At 32.8% G+C, this 25,692-nt stretch overlaps 1 protein-coding gene across 3 annotated transcripts in view; it reads right to left on the bottom strand.

The window, feature by feature from the left end:
• LOC111695233 (uncharacterized) overlaps positions 1–25,608 on the bottom strand; it is a 39,884-nt gene extending 14,276 nt beyond the window's left edge. For all 3 annotated transcript variants that reach the window (XR_002763817.1, XM_023464461.1, XM_023464462.1), the window contains exons 1-9: positions 25,207–25,608; positions 16,084–16,165; positions 15,203–15,398; positions 9,925–10,038; positions 8,530–8,975; positions 6,985–7,074; positions 5,583–5,683; positions 1,438–1,553; positions 469–542 (exon numbers count right to left, since the gene is read on the bottom strand). Coding sequence is in view for 2 of the 3 variants with exons in the window: in XM_023464461.1 (XP_023320229.1) it covers positions 469–542; positions 1,438–1,553; positions 5,583–5,683; positions 6,985–7,074; positions 8,530–8,975; positions 9,925–10,038; positions 15,203–15,398; positions 16,084–16,165; positions 25,207–25,474 (1,487 nt within the window). In the remaining variant the exon portion in view is untranslated. The remainder of the gene's footprint in view (positions 1–468; positions 543–1,437; positions 1,554–5,582; positions 5,684–6,984; positions 7,075–8,529; positions 8,976–9,924; positions 10,039–15,202; positions 15,399–16,083; positions 16,166–25,206) is intronic.
• Between the last annotated feature and the right edge of the window lie 84 nt (positions 25,609–25,692).

The following is a 25,692-nucleotide window of genomic DNA, read 5'->3' as shown; positions in this document are numbered from 1 at the left end:
TATCGTTGAACGGAACTTCCGAGTTTCCTTTTTGGGGACTTAACATTTGTGAAGATTTTGATTTAAGAGATTCGAAAATATGGAGAATATGAATAAACTAAATAAAATAACATTTAAAAAAAATATTGATATTCACAAAACTGCCTAACCCCAATCGTGAAACCCGGGTTCTACAACTGGTTTTCACAATGATACCCTGTCTTAAGTTTTGAACTCTGTTGTGATGTATGCAAGTTACATGTAGTATATACTGTATAGAGTATATTTATCCAACATTAAAAAAGGTCATTATGTCAACAATTCGTAGATATTCATAAAGCGTGAGGATGAAAAAATACGTAAATATTCTTAAAGGGTGAGGTCGCGAAACAATATGTAATTACTTTTAAAGGGACAGGTCGCCAAACAATACGTAAATATTTGTAAAGGGACAGGTAACGAACCCTACGAGCGTTAAAGTTTGAGTACCTTTCATTGGAGTCCAAGTTTTTAGATGCCACATCTGCACTTGCAGTTGGTCTCCAACCAAGTGGAGTTATAGCCTAAAAAATATCAGTGTCTGGAGTAACTGAATTCAAATTAATTAAATAAAAGGAATGAAATAAAGGTCTGAAGGGAATTAATGAAAAAAGATTAAGAACCCGAATAAATTAATTAAAGGAGGGAAATAAATGAAACTAATAGAATAGAAGGATTAAAATAAATAAAATAGTTTGAAAATAATCATAGGAAAAAAATAAAAAAATTAGAGCAGAATATTGGAAGGAAGATGAGTGGATGAAATTAATTTACAGGGTTACCCACAAACGATGAGATTTAAGAGACGATTAGACTGTCTGTTTCTTTATATTCATGATTCCCTGCAATTAACTTCTTTCTTTCTTTGCGATATCGTAGTTAGGTCGCCTTTTTAGTCTTCGGTATTCAATTTAATTATAAATCTCAGGACCGAATATAATAAATTGGAGAGGTCGCTGAATTACCTACAGCCGGTTCAAATCCCGAATCACTAATTCAAATTCTCATGAATCTTGAACTTTGAATCGGTGACTCAGGATTTGAACCATCTGTAGGTAGAATTTAGAGACCTCTCTCTAATTCTTTAAATTCAGTCCCAGATCATGGTACAGGGTGTCCCACGAAATATGACAGTTGGTGAATAGTTTAGAATATCTTTTTCCATAATTTGTTGAGTTGTTTTGTACCAAAGATCAATAAAAATATTATATGGGAGTCATGTTATATCAAAATTGATTTCAAAGTAAAAGATAATGAAGCAAATGGATGTTTTAACTAAAAAAAACGATTTTTTAAATGTCATGTTTCCTGGGACACCCTGTATTTCAAAAGTTTCAGATCGTCAACAAAAAATGTCATTCTTTGTTGATAACCCTGTACAGTACAGTACAGTACAGTACAGTACAGTACAGTACATACCTGGAGTATAAGACAGAGTAGATAAACTCCTCTGGTTGAGTCACTGTACAATCCCTCAGAAACCCAGGGATCTCCTTCAAGTTTCCATTCTATGCTCTTCCCGTAATTTCTCGGACCTAGATTTACAAAAAAACCATTTTGATTTTAAACCTTTAGCGAAAAAGTTTAAATTCTTATTATTTTCAATGAATCTTTATTTTTTTTAGTTGAAAATTGTTTCTATCATTTAACTTAAAGAGACTTTCAATTTAATTTCAGATGATCTGCCGATTAAAGAGGAACATGTCGGATTCACAACGGTAGAATTTAAACCTTTAACGGATCAATAATGTCGATGATATCGTTATTTATTTAACACTGTACTTTCTTTAAAATGGAAGGTTTTTTAATCTATAACGAAAGGAGTTTTTTTTTACAACCTTAAATTGTCTAATCATTATTAATCTTTGCAACCTGATAGTGTAAATCTTTGATATTTTAAACTTTTTGATCTAAACCCTTTGATCTAACAGAATTTATAGTTTGAAATTGCCAAGGTCTACAACATCGGGTTGCAAAGATATATGGATATAAAACATTAAAGTTTGTGGCAGAAACAAATTTCCTTTCTTCCCTGACTCGTGGAAAGAGTTTAAATCAAAATTATCTCATATGATTGCGCTTATATATCAAACTATTTGAAAAATAAACCAAAATATAAAACCGTTTCGGCTTTTAAGATAAGCATAATGAATAGATTCTACAATATTTGCACACTGTCGTTTCAATGTCTTAAGTTAAACCCAACGAATGAGTTAAAATCATTTTCTACTCCAAGGGTTGACTTTTTTTTTCTTCAAACGCCTCTCTGATTGGTCTTAAGGCTGGAATTGAGATATGTAAAATAGAATCTATGTAAGAAAGTCCCGGGAAAAAAATTTTCTGGAAAAAAAACTGGAAATAAAAACTTTGGAAAAAAAGTCCGAATTTTATCAAGTCCTTGGAAAAAATGTCACTGGAAATAAAGTCCTGTGTTTTGGATTCCTGGGACTTTTTTTCCTAAAATAGTATGGGTACTGCCAAAAAAGTCTCAGGAAATAAGATCCCAGGAAAAAAAGTCCTGAAGAAAATAAATCCGAGGAAAAGAAAAACCTAGAATTGTGAATCACAGTGTGTATCCGAACCTTGCAAAGGAAGGGTGTCAGCAGAGCTTTCTAAGCCTGTTGAGAGAAAGGGCGCTATGTGCGTTGTACTTGTATAGAAGTCTAGATATCAAGGTCACTTCTCTCCACAACTGAGTGGAAAGCTAAAAGGACTTTTTTCCACAGGACTTTTTTAGTGTAAAATTTTAGGACTTTTTTCCGGAAACTTTTTTTCCAAGGACTTTTTTGGCGGTTACTGTAAAAGATGGCATCAGCTGACAAATTAATAATGGCGAAATGACGGAGACGAAATAAAAAATAACCAAATGCGTTGTACAGAAACTACTTTATCAATCATCATTGTATACAAATATTTGTAATATAAAGTATAGTCTCCTAATATAAAGCCTATTCCGACCGTATTTATTTATATATTCATAAGAATCGCCTTTTTTGGCACCGAGTATCCGGGTATTCAAGAATTCTGCTGAATAAAGATTTTTTTCCTCAGGTTCTGGGATTTCAGAAATCTGGATTTCTTCAGAATCTGGTATAACAATTATAATACATAGTAGGTTTCCTCTGATTACAAGGTTATGTAGTAGGATTCCTCTAATTACAAGGTTATGTAGAAGGATTCCTCTGATTACAAGGATATGTAGAAGGATTCCTCTGATTACAAGGTTAAATTAGGATTCCTCTGATTACAAGGTTTTTTAACTTTAACAATTTATTTTAATTAAGTTTTACAGTATTTTAAAAAAATTTTGTGATATCAGATGAAAATATTTTGAGATTTCTATATTTCTTGTTCTTCATTTTCTTCGTGTTTGTATACATCTTTCAATGATATTTCGGCTACTTTTGAATAAAAAGAAAAGAATTTATTTTTAGAAATCCTTGATGTTCGCCACTTTAAAAGAAAGAAACATTTTTAGTTGGTTTTCTCTGATTACAAGGTTGTATAGTAGGTTTCCTCTGTTAACAAGGTAATAATAGCATTCCTATGATTACAGGTTTATATTGTTGGATTCCTATGATTACAAGGTTATATAGTAGGATTCCTCTGATTACAAGGTTATATAGTAGGATTTCTCTGATTACAAGGTTATGTTGTAGGATTCCTCTGATTACAAGGTTATATAGTAGGGTTTCTCTGATTACAAGGTTATATTGTAGGATTCCTATGATTACAAGGTTATATTGTAGGATTCCTATGATTGCAAGGTAATATTGTAGAATTTACAAGATAAAAAGATGAATTCCTCTGACTACAAGTACAAATATAGGATCACTTTGATTGCAAAGGATTGGAAATCGTTCTAAATTAAAGATTCAGCAATTTGCAATGTAGGAGAATATAGAGTGAACTGCCAATCTTGGCAAACAGTTCTGCTACAAATCTGTAGGAAGTACTTATAATGTTCATGTTCTACATACTAAAGATTCATGTACCAGTACGTATTTCCTGAGATATTAAACTTTTATGTATTTTAAGGTATAAAATTCCAGAGGAAAAAGAAATATTATCATTTCTATCTTTTATTTGTACGTTTTCAGTCTGGAAACCATTACGCTTCATGATTTTTTGCATCTTAAAAATACAAATTTAGATCGGCTCTGTTAAATTTAAATAACACGTGTTTGATTCAAATTAGCGTTCATGTATAGCTTAAAGTCGAAAAAGTGTTCAAGTTCAGTTCAATAGTAAATGTGCATAATCAACCTGAACCATAGTTCATTTTAAGTAAAATAAGTGTTATGTTCAAACAAATATTGTTTGTTACTTTAAAGCTCAACAGAAAGTTCAAGTATTGTTTAAAGGCTAGCTGGGGAAAATATAGATTCCATCGAATAGATAAATTGTTTTAAATGGAGAAGACGTTTTATTGGATTCTAGAGATGAAATTCTTTAATTATTAGAGAACTGCAATGTTTCCCGGGAACAAAGCAAAATATAGTTTTTGGAACATTTTCATCAAACATGGTTTCTAGATTAGAATAAATATTGAATTGTATAAAATATGAATAGATATATTTATATATGTACATGTGAGGGCCAGGACTGGAGAAATATTACTCTTTAGGGTGCTGTACTCAGTCCTGGATATTATTTATTCATTCAGAAAACTCTCCTTGAAATCCAACCATCTCTCAGGGGATATGGAACATAAAAACAACCAAACCAGGCTCAAGGTCCAGGAATATCAAACCTTACAGCAAGGTTTAGCACGTTAAACTTTGAATCAAGGTTTAGGTTTTATCTTTGAATTCAGGTTTAGAAGACCTTACACCAAGGTGTGGAAGAGTGAACCTAATACGAAGGTTTAGGAGAAGTAAACCTAATACCTGGGGATATGAGAAGTAAACCTTACACGAGGTTTAGGAGTCGTAAACCTAATATATAGGTTTAGGAGTAGGTAACCTAACACAAAGGTTAAGGAGTAGTAAACCTAGCACGAAGGTTTAGAAGAAGTAAATCTAATACCAAGGTTTAGGAGCAGTAAACCTAATACCTAGGTTTAGAGTAGTAAACCTAACATGAAGGTTTAGAAGAAGTAAACCTAATATATAGGTTTAGGAGTAGGTAACCTAATACCTAGGTTTAGAGTAGTAAACCTAACATGAAGGTTTAGAAGAAGTAAATCTAATACCAAGGTTTAGGAGCAGTAAACCTAAAACCTAGGTTTAGGAGTAGTAAACCTAACCTGAAGGTTTAAAAGAAGTAAACCTAATATATAGGTTTAGGAATAGGTAGCCTAATATCAAGGTTTAGGAGTAGTGAACCTTACACAAAGGTTTAGGAGAAGTAAACCAAATATATCAAGGTTTAGAATTGGGAAACCTATATAGAGTATCGCTATAGTTTATTATCGATTTTGATGGTTATTTTATCGTTAGAACTAAGAGGGTCCACCCAGACCAAAATATAATTTCAAAAAATGTACAAAACTTACACATTCTTTTTTACTCTATGAGGTTTGGATGATCATCAACACCAAGTTTTAAATAGAAAATACTAACCTAGAGCAACCCAGTAGTTTTTAATGGTTTCATTGAGCCGACTCGTCAACCTTAGCTCAGCTTCCTCTGATATGTCAGTGCTACTCACTATTAACCTTATCCTAAACAATATTTAAAATTTCAGTCTCTGTAGTGACATAGTTTGAACAGTTTTTAAAGTTTTAGTCTCTTCTAATACAGCATTGCCTTATCCTAAACAATATTTAAAGTTTCAGCCTCTGCAGTGCCATATTTTGAACAATATTTAAAATTTCAGACTCTAATAAGTCAGTGCTACTCAATATTAACCTTATCCTGAACAATATTTAAAGTTTCAGCCTCTGAAGGCCTTTATCCTAAGCCATATTTAAAGTTATTAGTCAGTTCAACCAATTATTAACCTTATCCGGAAAAATATTTAAAGTTTTAGACTTTGATATTTCAGTGCTACTCAGTATTAACCTTATCCTAAACAATATTCAAAGTTTCCGTCTGTTATAAGTTTTTTAACATCCCACTTTATCTTATATCTAAAATCAGTCAAATGAATGAGATTAAAATAAATTTGATTTTCTAAAACTGCGCAATGTTTGTTTTTGTTAGATTTCCTCACATTGTTGTATATATATATATATATATATGAAGATGAGGGTTGAAAGGAGAGAATATCTAGGTTATTATTGTTTTAATCATTATAATGAGAGAAGACACATCCTGTCTGTCTACAAGACAAGAAGACTAATTAGATTCTCAAGTTACATTTCGCTTTAGGGTTTTTACTGTTAAATACAAAAATATTTAGGTTTAATAAACAATAACATTGTTATATAAACCATATATTAAACAGCTAAAATCTTTAAATGTTATTTTTAAACTTAAATACAAAAATATTTAGGTTCGATGAACAATAACATTGTTATATAAACCATATATCAAACAGTTAAACTGTTGATTGCGAAACGGAGCAAATGTACTGTTTATAGTTTCAAAATATTAACGCAGAGAAAGGAATTAAGTTTTTGTCTCAAACTCAAATGTTCTAATTCCTATGTCTTTGCAACCTGAGCGTGTAAACCTTTGATATTTCAAATTTAGATTACTTTATCTTACAGAATTCATAATATGAAATATTTTATGTCTACAACATTGGGTTGCAAAGATATAGAGATCAGTAAATCAGAGTTTATTGCAAAGATTCAATTTCTTTTCAACATGTTAAATAGAGCTCTGATTCTTTACAGAAACAGAAAACTCGCAACAGCCTTTATTTTTCGTTTTCCTCAATCTTTGCATCCAGCTGGTGGAAGCCTTTAATATTTCAAACTTTAACTATCTGATGTAGCGTAATTCAAAACTTTAAATATCAAAGATCTTCGGCTTCAGGTTGCACTGATATAGAGATTGGAATTATTAGAAAATTTACCTGTTCGTTTTGTTTAATGAGATACACATATGTGGTTGTATCTTCGCAACACACTGCCGAAGGATAAAGGTTGATTTGTCGTTGTTCCTCCTAAACATAAATAGGAATTCAAGGACTGACGTTTACATAGGACGGATATTATAGATATCATAGGACGGATATTAAGGATATTATAGGACGAAATATATAGATATATTGGACGTAAATTAAAGATATTTTAGGACGGGTATTAAAGAAATTATAGGACGGATATTAAGATATTATAGGACGGATATTAAGATATTATAGGACGGATATTTAAGATATTATAGGACGGATATTAAGGAAATTATAGGACGAATTATATAGATATATAGGACGGATATTAAAGATATTAAAGGACGGGTATTAAAGATATTATAGGACGGGTATTAAATATATTATAGGACGGATATTAAGATATTATAGGACGGATATTAAAGATATTATAGGACGGATATTAAGATATTATAGGACGGATATTAAAGATATTTTAGGACGGATATTAAAGATATTATCGGACTGATATTAAAGGACGGATATTAAATTTAGTATAAAGGGTTGTTTAGAGGGTTTGGATGGGTTAGTATTTTGTATAGAAACTTTAGACTACCAGTGTAGAGGGTTGGGATGATTTAGTATTGTTAGTATTGTGTAGACCAGACTACTAGAGTAGAGAGTTGGGATGACTTAGTATTTTGTATAGAAACTATAGACTACCAGTGTAGAGGGTTGGGATGGGTTAGGATTGTGTAGACCAGACTACTAGTGTAGAGAGTTGGGATGACTTAGTATTTTGTATAGAAACTTGGACTACCAGTGTAGAGGGTTGGGATGAGTTAGAATTGTTAGGATTGTGTAGACCAGACTACTAGTGTAGAGAGTTGGGATGACTTAGTATTTTGTATAGAAACTATAGACTACCACTTGAGAGGGTTGGGATGACTATAGTATTGTTAGTATTGTGTAGAACAGACAACTAGTGTAGAGGGATGGGATGACTTATTATTTTGTATAGAAACTATAAACTACCAGTGTAGAGGGTTGGGATGGGTTAGGATTGCTGAAATTTGCTTTCATCTCTGGTTGGATAAGATCAAAGGGTAGATGAGTTAAAGAAGAAGTATATCAATATATCTTCATGTATCAACCCTACTGTCTACATATTTCAGTCAGTAACAATAAATATTTTGTTAGAAATATTTGTTAAATATTACATTTTAGTGATCTTTTCAATTTTGAGTTATGATTGTAAATTTATTTTGATTATGCATTGGTGGTATACATGATTTAAACATTATTCTCTACAAGCTAATAAAATAGAAATAAAATAGTTAGAATGCCTTTTATCTCAGAAACAGTAAAAGTTTAATTTTCAGCATACAACAGCAAAGAATAAAGGAGAATAAGAAAATAGTGAAATATGGTTGATATGAGAATATGCATGACTCGATTTTTAAACATTATAAAAAAATCTGCCATTAAATAAAAACAATTAGTTTGAAGTTATAAGAAATGAAATCTAACCTTGTGAGATCAATAGTTCCTGCAACCTGCCACCCATTCACTTTCAGTATACCAATCAGGGTTGAGACAAAATATCTAGATTCTACAGAATCGTTTGAATCTGCCCACCAGGGACACCCTCCTAGTTTAAACTCTACAGATCCATGGTAGTCTCGTTGCTTCTGCAGACCCAGGTACCAATGCTTGATAACCGCCTCCTTAATAGCACCAACCAGACCTAGAGGAGTCCGAACCAGACGCAGCCGGTCATATCGGTTCAAGGATACAGCACAAAACCTGAACTCATCCATATCTAGGTTAGGACACCATTGGAAGACTAAAGAGTCTGCAGTTGACTCCAGGTTGAGGTTAGCAGCTAGTCTCCAATTATTCTCCGCGAATATCTTGATAATCTCCAGGAATACAAGTCGAGCCTGGACACTAGCCTTCCCACTGTTATATACAGCCTGGAGAATGTATATGTTAGAACCATGTACATTTAAAATAAGAATAAACTTTCCCAAACTTTTTGGTGAAAATATAAGCTTATGGCTTGAAAAAAAAGATGCATATCCAGAACTGAAAGTTTTAGAATTTTGAATATTGAGATCAATGCTTAATCTCTTCTTTTTGCGCGCCATTTAATGAGAGAACTCTCATTTGTCGAAATCTGGTTGTTATATATAGAAAGAGGTAAAAAGAGCGGATTAGGCAGAAATCAAAAGGGTCCACAGTGGATGTTTAGATTAAACAATCGGTATTGAGGGTATCCACTTCTAAAGTTTTCAGCTCAGGTTAAACAGTTATATATTTTAGATAGATTAAACATACTGAGGTGAACAATTTCATTTTCTCGTAATCCAAATTTTATTTTGTATTTAACCAATAGGTTGGGTAAGAAAACTGTGTGATCCAAAATAAGTGATTCAAAGATATAAAAAAATAGAACTTAGCCTACAGCTGGTTTTTGTGAAAGAATTTTGTTGTCTATAGAAAAACTTAAATCTTATTTTTTATGAAACCGCTGTAAAAAAATTATTACATGAGACCAAGGATTGGCGTGTATCTATGTTAACATGAGACATAGGATTGGCGTGTATCCATGTTAACATGAGACAAAGGATTACCGTGTATCTATGTTAACATGAGACCAAGGATTGCCGTGTATCTATGTTAACATGAGACCAAGGAATGCCATGTATCTATGTTAACATGAGACGAAGGATTGTCGTGTATCTATGTTAACATGAGACCAAGGATTGCCGTGTATCTATGTTAACATGAGACAAAGGATTGGCGTGTATCTATGTTAACATGAGACCAATGATTACCGTGTATCTATGATTACCTGAGACCAAGGATTGCCGTGTATCTATGTTTACCTGAGACCAAGGATTGCCGTTTATCTATGTTTACCTGAGACCAAGGATTGCCGTGTATCTTGAGGCTTGTTATCACGCTCACGCTTCTATTGTCGTCTGCCAGGGTTTGTTTTGATTTGACCCCTGGGCTCCAGGTTAAATGGATGATCTTAAAAAGAAAATTCTTATTAAAGACAAACAATTATTCGTAGGTATATCTTTTGGGGTAGGTCTGCTCTAGTATGTCTTTCTAAACCTTCTTTATTTCTATTTAGTTCAGATTTATGGCAACAACACCAGGTGTGATTTCGATACAATAAGGACAGGCAAAAGATATGTGACATTTCTAGTCTTAAACAAGAGAATGGTTAGTGGGTAGGGACCTGAACCTATGTTTGTTGTTTGTATTGATTAATCAATTAATTAATTAATCAATCAATTCTTCTTACAAGAATAATCTCCACCGTTAATTAGATCTTTTATTCATTGTAAACATAGATGCTGGGCGCTGTCAGCTGTTTCTCATGAATACTGTCAGCTATTTCTCATGAACGATGTCAGCCGTAATCATGGATGATGTGATTTGTTTTTCATGGATGATGTCATGGCTGTTTTTCATGGATGATGTCAGCTGTATATCATGGATGATATCATTCAGCTCTACATCATGGATGATGTCAGCTGTTTTTCTCATGAATGATGTCAGCTGTATATCAAAGATAATGTCAGCTGTTTCTCATGGATGATGTCAGCTGTTTATCATGGATGATATCAGCTGTATGTATATTATGGATAATGTCATGGCTGTGAATGATGTCAGCTGTAACCTATGGATGATGACAGCTGTTTTTCATGGGTGATTTCAGCTGTTTCTCAGGATGAAGTCAGTCATTTCTTGTTGGTGATGTCAGCTGTATATCATAGACGATGTCAGCTGTTTCTCATGGATGATTTCAGCTGTATATCATGGATGATGTCAGCTGTTTATCATGGATGATGTCAGCTGTATCCCATGGATGAGGACAGCTGTTTTTCATGGGTGATTTCAGCTGTTTCTCAGGATGAAGTCAGTTGTTTCTTGTTGGTGATGTCAGCTGTATATCATAGACGATGTCAGCTGTTTCTCATGGATGATGTCAGCTGTATATAATGGATGATGTCAACTGTTTCTCATGGATTAAGTCAGCTATTTCCTATAGGTGATGTCAGTTGTATATCATAGATGAAGTAAGCATTGTTTCTCATGGATATTGTTCGCTGTTTTTCATGTAATATGTCAGCTGTGTCTCATGGATATTGTTAGCTGTTTCTCATAGATGACGTCAGCTGTTTCTAATCGGTGAATCTGTTGTAAGTATATCATAGCTGATGTCACCGTTTCTCACAGATGCATACAGCTGTTTCTCATGGATGCTGTAAACTTTTTCTCATGAATGATTTCTGTTGTATCTCAGGAATTATGTCGCTGTTTTTAATAGATTTTTGAATCTCTTTCTCGTGGATTATTTCAGTTGTTTTACAGGAATGATGAAAGTTAACCGAATTAAAAAAAATTTTAGGCTTTTCTTATCCCCGGGATATATATTTTTTTCCGACCTTTTAAATTGGGTAACATGTTAAAAAGAACATGTTTTATAACAATAACTTTTTATACAATAACAGTGTGGGAATGGTGAGCTCTCATGCTGGGAATGATTAACCCTAAACTCGGGAGTGAAAAGAAGATTGATTATGTATTCTGCAGGTTTAGGTTTCATCAGAAAACAAGGGTTGAATCATTAAAGGAATTTGATTTGCGGGGTTTCAAGAGTTTTAACCTTATACTCTCCTCCCAGAGTTTTATCTTATACTCTCCGTCAAAGAAACCTCCCTGAGTTTTTATCTTATACTCTCCGTCAAAGAAACCTCCCTGAGTTTTTATCTTATACTCTCCGTCAAAGAAACCTCCCTGAGTTTTTATCTTATACGCTCCTCAAAGAAATCTCCCTGAGTTTTTATCTTATACTCTCCGTCAAAGAAACCTCCCAGAGTTTTAACCATATTTTCTCCTTCAAGGAAACCTCTCAGAGTTTTTATCTTATACTCTCCTTCAAGGAAACCTCCCAGAGTTTTAACCATATTCTCTCCTTCAAGGAAACCTCTCAGAGTTTTTATCTTATACTCTCCTTCAAGGAAACCTCCCAGAGTTTTAACCATATTCTCTCCTTCAAGGAAACCTCTCAGAGTTTTTATCTTATACTCTCCTTCAAGGAAACCTCCCAGAGTTTTAACCATATTCTCTCCTTCAAGGAAACCACCCAGAGTTTTAACCATATTCTCTCCGTCAAGGAAACCTCCCAGAGTTTTAGTCTTCAAATCATCGTGAAAAAGACCTTCCGAGGCCTCTCAAAGTTTCTGCTGTCTTGTATGTTGAAAGGATTTGAGAAAAAAGTAGTCTACCTCCTTTAAACATACTCTATCTACCCAATATACCTACTCAGTATACCTACCCAGTATACCTACCCAGTATACCTACTCAGTATACCTACCCAGTATACCTACTCAGTATACCTACCCAGTATACCTACCCAGTATACCTACCCAGTATACCTACCCAGTATACCTACCCAGTATACCTACCCAGTATACCTACCCAGTATACCTACCCAGTATACCTACCCAGTATACCTACCCAGTATACCTACCCAGTATACCTACCCAGTATACCTACCCAGTATACCTACCCAGTATACCTACCCAGTATACCTACCCAGTATACCTACCCAGTATACCTACCCAGTATACCTACCCAGTATACCTAACCAGTATACCTACCCAGTATACCTACTAGTACTCAGTATACCTACCCAGTATACATACCCAGTATACCTACTAGTACTCAGTATACCTACCCAGTATACCTACTAGTACTCAGTATACCTACTTAGTATACCTACTAGTACTCAGTATCCTACCCTAGTTTGAGCAACTGTTTAAATTTATCTTGAAACTCGATGTTAGAAAACGAGAAAAAGAAAACAATGAAAATGAAATAAAAACTTGTTACAGAGAGGTTACAAATAGAGACTGGAGCAGCTGATACTGCAATACAACCCATCCTTGTCCCAGACACATATATTTAAGTTCGAATACAACAAATATAGGAATATCTCCATACTGAAACTAGAGACTGGAGAAGCTGATACTGCAATACAACCCATCCTTGTCCCAGACACATATATTTAAGAATTAGAATACAACAAATATAGGAATATCTCCATACTGAAACTAGAGACTGGAGCAGCTGATACTGCAATCAGAATAAATAATCAGAATAAAGGATACAAATAATCCTAGTAAACTATTAGAATAAAGGATACAAATAATCCTAGAAAACTATCAGAATCTTAGAAGATACAAATAATCCTAGAAAACTATCAGAATAGAAGATACAAATAATCCTAGAAAACTATCAGAATAAAGGATACAAATAATCCTAGGAAACTATCAGAATAAAGGATACAAAGAACCCTAGAAAACTATCAGAATGAAGGTTACAAAGAATCCCAGAAAACTACCAGAATATAGGATATAAGTAACAATAGAAAACTATCAGAATATAGAATACAAAAAAACCCTAGAAAACTACCAGATTAAAGGATACAAGTAACCCTAGAAAACTACCAGCTTAAAGGATACAAGTAACCCTAGAAATCTATCAGAATATAGGATACAAGTAACCCTAGAAAACTATCAGAATATAGGATACAAGGAACCCTAGAAAACTATCAGAATATAGGATATGTTACCCTAGAAAACTACCAGATTAAAGGGTATAAGTAACCCTAGAAAACGATCAGTAGAAAAGGAGCCGTTTGTATGTTCCAGGGTAAAAAAATAACAAACATCATCAAGTGATAAAGAAGTAAAGAAATAAGATAAAAAGAATGATGGTGAAAATAATATATTCGACAACCTTAGTCTTTCCTTCCTGTATTTTGTATATTGAGAAAATCCTATATTTATATTATTTATGCTGCTGGAATATAGGGGATATTGTAATACATTCTTGCGGGGACTTAGAAAGCTTATTTATTAGATGAGAAAATACAATTCTTAAAGGTACAGTTTGCAGTCATGCATTTAACCATCAATAAGTTATGGTTTGAAAATTACAAGATCTTGTCAAAATTCAGGTAAAATTCAGTTTGGAAGAACTATGCAGATTGCAAATGAGCAATCTTAACAATGGATTTCTCTTTAAGTCTTCAGGATTTTAAAATTCTTTATTTCATTAAGGGTAAAATTAGGATTTAACACAAGATCTTCCAGATATTTACATACAATCCCTTTATTATAGTTGTGTATTCATGAACTGGGTTTCTCTAATGTTTACCTAATTAGTATTGACATTATGTCATTAAATAACCCTTAATATCTTGATTATAAATATATAAATATATATATATATATATAAGAATTGATGACCCGGACGACCGGGCCGGGCCGTATATGCACTGAACTTTGCCTCTAAAATTAACTTATACCTCTCTAAGACGTTACAAGAGTTAATGTAGAAATTAAGTCGCATCGTTAAAAGGAAAGATACCTGTACAGCATTGAAAATATTTTTTATTCAAGAGAACCAGGTCTGAGCCAAAATTGCTAGCTAAAGGAACTGAGTTTTTGCCACAAATTCTGATTTTCAAATCGCTGTATCTTTCCAACCTGATTGTGTTAACCTTAGATATTTCAAACTATCATTATTTGAAATAAAATAATTCATAGTTTGAAATATCTAAGGTCTCCGACATTGAAATGCAAAGATATAGGGATAAGAAAATCAGAGTTAGTGACAAAAACTCAATTCCTTTATTTGTTTACAATCAACCATTTTCAGAGTTGTTCCCATCAGTTAGAGTAGAATTCAAGAATTCAAACAAACCATCCTCTTCTTTAGGCTTACATGGAACAGTTGTGGTGGCCAGAAGCAGGGGCATACACAAGAATTATGGTAGCCAGAAGCAGGGGCGTACACAAGAATTATGGTAGCCAGAAGCAGGGGCATACACAAGAATTATGGTAGCCAGAAGCAGGGACATACACAAGAATTATGGTAGCCAGAAGCAGGGGAGAACACAAGAATTATGGTAGCCAGAAGCAGGGGCATACACAAGAATTATGGTAGCCAGAAGCAGGGGCGTACACAAGAATTATAGTAGCCAGAAGCAGGGGCGTACACAAGAATTTGTCTGGAGGTCTTCAAATTTTTGAAAAACCAGACGGTGGGGGGAGGGGGGGAATCATTGTTTTGAATTTTCATGGTGAGGGCCCCCATACCCCACCTCACTCACCTTTATTACTTTTTCCAGCATAGTTTTCGGTATATTGATTAGGAGAAGGGTATCTGTACTGTACGGAGCTACGCACACAAACTTATGAGAATAATAATGTGTTGCGATAACATCCACCACTGGATCCCGTATCTTGAGGAATATGGTTCCGTTGCTCCGGGTTCTAGATACATCACTGCAGAACACAATATCATACCTGGAAGAAAAAAAAACTATATCTCTAATTTGGTAACGCAAAAATGTTTAGAACTATTTGGGATAATAAGAAAAGATTTGAACTTTTCAAAGTTTTGACAAAAGGACTTACTTACTTATTTTTTTATTGCTAGATTAGACGTTAAAACTTTTCCTTGAAATTACAAAACATTCTTTTTTCAGTTTAGAAATTCAAGAAATGCAAATCTTTACTATACCTTTGGATTAAAAACTTAAATTTAAAGCTCTAATAAACAAGAAAAAGAAAATTTCAGGCTAAATAATCAGAATATCCTTTTTTTTAAATCCATCGAGTTTTATGATTGACTTAAAGGGACTGTAAGCGTAATTTCAGGTAACCCTCTTTGCAAAGATGACAAAGCCCGATTTACAACGATATCCATAAAAACTTTGTCTGATCAAGAATGAATTAGATGAATTAGATCACCAGTTTTGGTTTCAGAGATATTTAAATTTTAATGTGCAGTTTCTCCACAAAAGTGAATTGCTTATTTATTGCTTAGAAAAAAGACTGAAGAATCAAACACTTTTCGAGTCACAATAACGACATTATCGTCCATATTTTTTATCAGATTAAATTGGGCATTGTAAGCTTACATGGAGGCTCACATCCTTGAAACTACGCTGCAGTTACCAGTCCCCTTTATTTCTATTTATTAACCTACCCAATACAGTAAAGAGCACCCAGAACCCTGCAAACTGCAACCCTGATCAGAGTTGAATCCTCCTTGCCTACAGCTGTCTCTCCTAGTAGACCATTCATCGTAATTAACATAATTTAAAAAAATAAAAATAATTTTTTTTTGACAATCTGCGAACCTCATGCAATCAACACCCAAGAAAGAACATCAGTATTCTTTTTTTGCTTTATTTACAAGAAGCATACACTGTAGTTTCTGGGAGGACTGTTAACAAACTGATTTTCTTTATTTTACTCCAAGGTACATTTTTTTTATTTCAGAGTTCGTTCTCTCCATCATAATGTTTAAACAGTGGTCGTGAAGTTCACATACTTTGGGGGACGATAGTTTGGCCCCTAGATGTCTCACATAAAATTCTGATCTAATAGATAGATAATTCTTATGAGACATCTAGCGGCCAAACTATCGTCCCCCAAATAGGGCTGGGCGTCGTTCTTGAAGAACGATCGTTCTTTCACAAGGGCGAACGGAACTATCAAGAACAATCCCATTGTTCCAAAAAAAGAAGGAACGCAAAGAACACGTTAAAAAAATATTGGAATGGAACGGAGAAGAACGTAACGGAACGGAATGGAATGGATATTAGCTTAAAAGAACGTTTAAAATCAGGAATGCATTATTATTATTGAATGTATGCTAAATCATCTAGAAATAGTTAAAATATTTTTTGATTCGATCACCTATATATATATATATATATATAACTATACATATATATATTTGAGTGCATATTGTAGAGCTATAATGTTATAAAGTCTAATATATTGTATATATTATATTAGAAAAGTATGGGAGAATATGTCGCATTATTACAAAAAACATGATTTATTCATATAAATAACAGTTTCATTATTCACGTTAACTCAGCCGGAATTCTACACACAACTTTCAATCCTTTTTATTCTAAACAGTTTCTAGTCTAAATAGTTTTTTTAGTTTTCTTTTAAACGGTTTTTAGTTTTCCTCTAAATATTTTTTTTCCTCTAAATGGTTTTTACTTTTTCTCCAAATGGTTTCCATCTGAATAGTTTCTATTTTTCATTTAATTGGTTTCTATTTTTCTTTAAATGAATTTTAGTTTTCCTCTAAATGGCTTCTAGTTTTCCTCTAAATGGTTTTTAGTTTTCCTGTAAATGGTTTCCAGTTTCCCTTAAATGGTTTAAAGTTTTCCTCTAAATGGTTTTTAGTTTTCCTGTGAATGGTTTTTAGTTTTCCACTAAATGGTTTTTAGTTTTCCTCTAAATGGTTTTTAGTTTTCCTCTAAATGGTTTTGAGTTTTCCTCTAAATGGTTTTTAGTTTTCCTCTAAATGGTTTTTAGTTTTCTTCTAAAGCTAAATGATTTCTAGTTTTCCTTCTCTAAATGTTTTCTAGTTTTCCTCTAAATGATTTCTAGTTTTTCTTTCAATGACTTTTAGTTTTCCCCTAAATAATTCAATTTTTCCACTAAATGGTTTCTAGTTTTCTTCTAAATGGTTTTTATTTTCCCTGAAAATGGTTTTGAGTGGATCTCAAAATTGTATTTCGTATGTACATTATACAGTGTACATTGTAAATGAATATTGTAGATTGTATAGTGGATGATGTATAACTCTGGAATTGAAAAAACGATTATTAGACTCAAGGTATGACTATAAGCTTTAAAAAGTCCAATAAAACATAAACAATTGCTTTGTAACAAAATAGAATACACTTAAAGTATTGATTTAGTGTCGTTTTACGATTCGACAGTTTTTTGGTTTTCATTGTGCATGTATATTGTATATTGTATATTGTATATTGTGTATTCTTTATTTTATATTGTATATTGTATATTGTATATTTTAGAAGTACATTTATTGCTTCTAGATATAAATACATATTAAATAAAGAATGTATAAAAGGAGAGGAAGTTGAGAAGGTCTTCTCCGGTTCCAGGGTCCGACACAACTGATTTGCGGATTTCATAATCAACTTTCGGGGATTTCATATCCTCTACAGAAGTCCCCCCTAAGTCTCGATTATTGTATATTGTATATTGTATATTGTATATTGTATATTGTATATTGTATGCTGTATATTGTATATTGTATATTGTATATTGTATATTTGTTAATATATATTTAATCTTAATTTGTTTCCTGGAAAAGGGTAATTTTTAGATTTATCATCATTTATCTTATTCATGGAGCTTTTCTTTACTTAATTATACAGTATACACCCAGACAATGTAATTGTATATATCTATGATTGTATTAAATATATTGTAGTTCTACTCTACAATACCGTTTTACACCCTGACAATATAATTGTATATATTTATGATTGTATTAAATATATTGCAATTCTACTCTACAATACTATTATATATTCTATACAATATAATTGTATATATTTAATTGTGAACTAGGGTTTCCAGCGAACGAAACGTTTTGCGAAAAAATGCGAAAATTTTCGGTCGCATTTCTCAAACTTTTTTGCGTAACTTCGCATTTTTTCGCGAAAATAAATGAAGCGAAATTTTTTTTTTGCAAAAATACAAAATGCGAAAATATGGCGAATTACGAAAATTTCGCGGAAATACAAAAACTTTGTGAAAACCATGAGTTTTATAGCTGCGACAATTAATTGCTCAAAAGAACTTGTGGAATTCTCTGCTCTGATAGCTCAACATTTGAAGTTTTATTATGTCATATGAATAATTTCTCTTCCTTTACTTTAATAAATGTTTGATGAAGAGAATTTGATTTCCCTAGTTATCTTTTTAAGTTTCTGTCTGTTCATCCACAATACATACGTTTAACTGGATAAATCCCACTTTGGAAATGAGTCTTGTATTCTCAAAACTTAGTCATTTTTGATTTTTTTGCATAATTTCCATATTTTTCGCGAAATTTTCGCTCTTTTTTTTGCGAAATTTTGCATTATTTTTTCGCAAAGTTTTTGCATTATTTTTCGCAAAATATTTGCATTATTAAACTTATTGAAAATCTGGCAATAAGTTTTTATCTTTGATTATTGATTTTAATTAAATTTTACAATATTTTTAAATATTTATATGATATCAGATGGGAATATTTTAAGATTTCTATATTTCTTCATTTTATTTTTGTTCATACATCTTTCAATCATATTTCGGCTAATTTTGAAAATAAATTTTTGGATGTCCTTGTTGTATGCCCTTTACAAGAAAGAACTATTTTTAGAGGATCTTGCTTTATTTCTGAACTCTGTATTGGTATTGAACTAGCTAAGAAGATCTTGCATTCTTTTTTTGGAACTCTGTAATAAATTGTTAACTCATGAGTTGCAACTGACTAAGCAAAAACACCAATTCCTGATATTTTCTTGGGGGCGAGGAGGTTCTTTTGACAACAAGTTGTGGAGCAGGGAGGAGAGATATAAGAGATATATGGAAAATGGGGAGTTGTAAGCCTTAAAGGAATTTTCCACAGCAGTCCAGTCCTCATAGCTGGGTGAGTAAAAATCCGGTATCATTGTGCATGGCTTGTATACCCATCGAGGCTGAAGATGGAGTCTTGCTTTATTCTAAATTACATTTGACAGGCTATTCCCCTGTAGGATAAGACATGTGTGCAACTAAACGCAGTGCTCCCCCAAACTGTAACGCAAGGACTGCTGTGAGAGAGGTCCGTTCTCTTTTAAGGGTGGTAAGCAACTGACAAATCTGGCGATAAGTAAATATGTATTTCGACTCCGACGATGTAAGGGGTTGTTTTTTCACTATTAGTAAAGACAAATATTTTTTGCTGTTTAGAATGAGTTAGACAGAGCTTGCCCACCCTGAAAGCGGGGAGGCAACAGAGGTCGATGGCCTGGTTTATGCACTGACAAGCATTACAAGCCCCGGTTAACCCTACCAATCAAGTCAATCAAGATGGAAGTGGCACTGACCTCATAGGATAAATTTTAAAAGACCGTGATATCGCAGTATCAGGCTAAAGCCCAAATCCTCAAAGTGCAGCAGACTCAAGTGACGCGATTGAGGAATGCGGTGGACAGGATAGATCACAGTATGAAGTGGAGAAATCCTTTGTCGATTTTCATTTAATAAAATTGTCGGACAACTTGTTTGAAGGCGGAAGGTTAGTTCAGGAGCTGAATATATTAGTGTAAGAAGCTGAATATTTTAGTTTAGGAGCTGAATATTTTAGTTTAGAAGCTTAATATATTTGTTTAGGAGCTGAATATTTCAGTTCAGAAGCTGAATATATTAGTTTAGGAGCTGAATATTTCAGTTCAGGAACTAAATATTTTAGTTCAGTAGCTGAATATATTTGTTTAGTAGCTGAATATTTTAGTTCAGGAGCTTAATATTTCAGTTCAGGAGCTAAATATTTTAGTTCAAGAGCCGAATATATTTGTTTAGTAGATGAATATTTTAGTTCAGGAGCTGAATATTTCAGTTCAGGAGCTAAATATATTAGTGTGGGAGCTGAACATTTTAGTTCAGGAGCTGAATATTTCTGTTTATGAGCTGAATATTTTAGTTCAGGAGCTTAATATTTGAGTTCAGAAGCTGAATATTTTAGTTCAGGAGCTGAATGTTTTAGTTCATGAGCTGAATATATTTGTTCAAGAGCTGATTATTTTAGTTTAGGAGCTGAATATTTCAGCTCAGGAGTTGAATATTTCAGTTCAGGAGCTAAATATTTTAGTTCAGGCGCTAAATATTTTAGTTTAGGAGCTGATCGAATATTTTAGTTTAGGAGCTGAATATTTTAGTTCAGGAGCTAAATATTTTAGTTCAGGAGCTGACCGAATATTTTAGTTCAGGAGCTGAATATTTTAGTTTATGAGCTGAATATTTTAGTTTAGAAGCTGGATATTTTAGTTTAGAAGCTGGATATTTTAGTTTAGGAGCTGAATATTTTAGTTTAGGAGCTGACTATTTTAGTTTAGGAGCTGAATATTTTAGTTCAGGAGCTGGATATTTTAGTTCAGGAGCTGAATATTTTAGTTTAGAAGCTGGATATTTTAGTTTTGGAGCTGACTATTTTAGTTTAGAAGTTGGATATTTTAGTTTAGAAGCTGAATATTTTAGTTTAGGAGCTGATCGAATATTTTAGTTTAGGAGCTGGATATTTTAGTTTAGAAGCTGAATATTTTAGTTTAGGAGCTGGATATTATAGTTTAGGAGCTGAATATTTTAGTTTAGGAGCTGAATATTGTAATGAATTAGTGTTAGGGATAGTTTACGAAAATATTTTAGTTTGATGGTGAATAACAACACTATTTCTGTGAATTAAAGATAATGATTTTGAATTTAAATTATGAATAATATTTTTCAAAATTGGCAAATTTGAAATAACAAATCTTTAAAAGATATTAGTTAAGCAAAGAGGGATCCTTGAAACTGTGGAATAAGAAGACGGCTTTTAGTCTAAAGTTATGATTTTTAATACAGTGATAAGCAAGTATATTAAGACAATGAAGAGGATTTTTTTTAAAGTTTGAAGTTGTTAGCAAATTATTTTCGAATTACAAGTTCACAAGTTCCATGCTGTTCAACAATTTTATTCAAATCAAAATCTAAATTGAAAGTCGTCCTCATTGTATTGATAAAATCGCCTACCAATGTATACGAATTTACATAAAATTTTGCCGTGACCAAAAACCCATTTACTTAATAATTATTGGCTTTTTAGTTGTAAAACTTTTTTTATACCATCAATGCACATTGTCATCTGCTATTCCACAGTTTTGTGGGTCTCACTGTATAAGATTTCACCCTTCTATGTTTGGTGGTAATAAACATTCGTGATGATGTCATAAGATTAATTAATATTGAATGGAAAAATGAAATGATAAAAAAATTAAAATACAAAGAACTATATTTAACTACCCACGTCAGTTTGATAATTTTTTAATACAAAGATAATTTACTACAAAGCGCGGGTAAACGGTGGGACTAACGCTGACTGGGCAACGTTCGGTTCCCAAACTAGTACTTAATAATTCTAAACTGTTTTTAAACTGTTTTATTTGATAATTGGAGTTGCTCTGACAAATTTCATAAATACGATTATTTTAAAAAAGTTATCATGATAAGATTCTTATCACAATTATTTTAGAAAAATATAGGAAAATTCTAAAAAGCTTGATAAATAAAAGTTTTTCTATCAATTTAATCTTTCAAGAAATTCCTGCAGTTGTTTTAGTTTTTTGATTGATAAAATCCTTTTTGTCATTTATTCAACAAAGAAATTTCAAATTCTTGAAGATCAATTATGTTGTTGGTCGACTGAACATATTTTTAAAGGATTAAAGTGCATCAGATTTATAAGCTTCGGTATTTTTTCTCATCGGATACATTTTTTCGTATCTTATTTCGGGGGGGTTAGGCCATAATCTCTTAATATCCCTTATCAGTAAATTGTCCTAGGTGTACACTCAGGATAGACAGCGGCCCAGGTAGTTAACTATCATCCCCCCTGACCTACAGAATTGTTAATCCTCTAGTAGTCTCTTTTGAATAATGCAATTAATATCTTGTTTTAAAAAAAAGTTTTCTATTTTGAATAGCTATGGATTATCTTTCATTTTAAATGTGAACATTTTCTCTTTGTATATCATTGTAAATCAAAAACAAACAAAAAAGTAATAAGGGTTTCCATTTTTGACAATAAATATTTTTATCAAAATTTGGATGGTTTTCTTAAATTTCAGTTAGCCGTTAATTTTTAGGAGAAGACCGGAACGTTCATTTCGTTAACAGCATTTACCGTTTTTAATTAACGTTAGTTAACTATCTCAATTTTATTGACAACTTTAATGGAAACGCTTAAAAATTAACCATTGCCAGGATTCACTACAAATGTCAAAATTAATTTCAGATCCGGACTAAAACCCATTTCTCAGTCTGGACTTGAACCTCCAGGCTGATGAGTGGAGTCTAAAGCTTTCGGTCTAACATTCATGATTTGATTTGATTGACGGTGCGAAGCACCGCCAAAAAAAATCAGTTTATGAAATTGTTAACAGTACAGCTCTTAATGGTCTTTTGTAGTATTAACGGCTTGAACCGTTGAACGGTTTCTCATTTCGTTAACGGTTTATAAAATCGTTTACAGTGCAGCCGTGAACGGTCTGTTGTAGTGTTAATGGCGTTAAGGGATTGTCAAACACAGAAGACGACATTTTAAAACATCAAAACACGTAAAATATATTTATTTTTGTTAATGGTTAATGAAATTGTTAACGGTTGTGAACACAGAAGACATTTTAAAATTCACTGTTTAAAAAAATCTGTTTCGTTTTTTTGTCAACCGATAATTTCTTTTTCAGAAAGGGCTAATCCGTTTCGTTAACGATTTAAAAATCAACGGTTTTTTGCTGTCCGTTAACGGATTCTTCCGTTAATTTTCGAAAATCTTCGTTCCGTTAACGGAACTTTTCCCAGCCCTATGAACCAGTAAAGAAAAAACTTCAGATTTTAAAATATCAAAATATTTTTTTTCATATCCAATCACATCGCCAAAATTCCCTGCAAAATTTATGCAATATGCTTCCTTTTGTCAAAGGCAATTCAGACAGATATTTTGTCTACAGTTGTGCAATATTTTTTCTTTTCCTTTGAGCTATTGCAACGCTCTGCATTATTACAAAAACGGCTTTTTTTGGACGAATAATGAATAGATATTATGCTGAGATTTGAGTTTAAGACATTTAAATACATTTAACACTAAAATTTGTGCTAGCACAAATAGCCATACATCATTTTTACTACAAGAAAAATGGCATCAAAAAGAAAAATGCCGTTAAAAGCTCAAGAAAAGCCATTCTTAAAATAGAATTTAAGTATCTACACTCTACATAAAGAAGCTTCCCCCCATTTTTTACATTCTAACAAGGCTTAAAACTTAGTTAACATAAATTAGATTGTTTAAATGTTTTCCTCCATATCACAGTTTCAGGAGTCCCACTTTATAAAAGTTATAAAATTGAAATTAAAGAGTTAATAACCATTAACCTTCCTCATCCTCAATCTTAATATTTTGTTATCTTGAGTATTTCAAAATTATTTGTTTTATTGTTTGATGAACTCGGGAATGCATGACAGGCGATCAGAGAATTGATTTAGAGAAAATCAAATAATTTTCAAGAAGATTTTTTTCTATAAAATAATGTTCCAGGGCCCAAAAGGTTATATAGGACAATAATTCTTTAAAGTACACCTGCAGTATGGAGACAGTACAACAAAATGGCCGTTTTACACTTTTTTTCAAAGTAAATTCCACTCTATATATAGTCTATACTCTTTGGTTTTACGAGTGTAGCGTTTTTCCAGTATGATCGAAAATGGTACAATACAAAGCCTGTACTTTTACACAGTACAGTGCAGTACAGTAACATAGTACAGTTTGCATAAAAAATGGTGTACAGTATATTTAAGATGTACTGTATATATTATTAATAGAATTTAGTGCATTTACACTTACAGTGTTCTTTATATATAGTATAACAGTACATTTCAGTACAGCGCAGTACAATACAGTGTAAATTATAAATAGTACAGTACAGTTACACTGTTCAGTGCGCATTAAATGTACAGTCTTTACAGTTACACAGTACATAGGCCGTTATTTACAGTCTAAATATGTTGCACGGTACAGTACATTGTTGTGAACCATATCCCTAATGTAACCCTGTTTCAAAGGTCGTCTCCGACAAAGTGTACCTCCGTTGAATACTCCGTACTCCGGCCATCCGCCAAACCAAACCTTGCCAAGGATTTTACATAAATAACCTCATGGATCTAGTAAAACTTAAAGTGCATTAAAAAGAACCTATTAAAATGTCTTCCTACACAATAGTTATTAAATGATCAGATGAAAAAATGTTGTTGATTTCATCAACATTTTCTTAAAATTGACGGAGAAGAGTTTAGACAATTTTTTTTTCAATAACTAAAAATATTAACAAATGTCGGGAATGAATGTCATCACTTAATGTCTATGTTTTTGAGACGACCTGCATCTCACTCATAAACCTCTCACTTACAATAGGACTAGGAGAAAATCACAGATTGTATAAACTAAGCTTGAGATAAAAGAAAGAAAAAATAATTATGAAATGCGATTGAATTCCTTTGAAGAATGGTTTCTCCAGCACCAGATCAAATATATTAAACCGACCAGTGAACCCTGATTGGTAATCACTAAAACAAACATAACCATACTTCTCCAGGGGTAGAAGCTGTTCTACCCTCTCCTGTACACAGCTAGCAATATGCTGGTCAACGTTTATCAGTCTTATTATGTTCGGAGTTCTGAAGGTGATTGCGAAGTATTGAATGGGTCGGTTGACCGGGAACCCAGTAGCGGAGTACTCATAACTAGGTTCAAGATCATCCATTCTCCAGCTGTATATAGTTCTAGGTGATGTTGGATATATCTAGTTATCTTGTATTATATATCCAGTATATGTTGGGTATCTGGGGAGGGACCCCTGTACCCCCCTACTCAGCTGTCTCATCACTGGGGGACGGGTTGGGCTGGCGAGCTGCATCCTCCATCTCTGTATTGATCACAGCATCCTCGGATTCTTCTCACCGTCACCTGGGCCCCGCCCCA

Source organism: Eurytemora carolleeae, unplaced genomic scaffold, assembly GCF_000591075.1.
Source record: "Eurytemora carolleeae unplaced genomic scaffold, Eaff_2.0 scaffold189, whole genome shotgun sequence".
NCBI lineage: Eukaryota > Metazoa > Arthropoda > Copepoda > Calanoida > Temoridae > Eurytemora > Eurytemora carolleeae.
The sequence above is the reverse complement of the archived record's forward strand: the minus strand, read 5'-3'. Positions and strand labels throughout refer to the sequence as shown.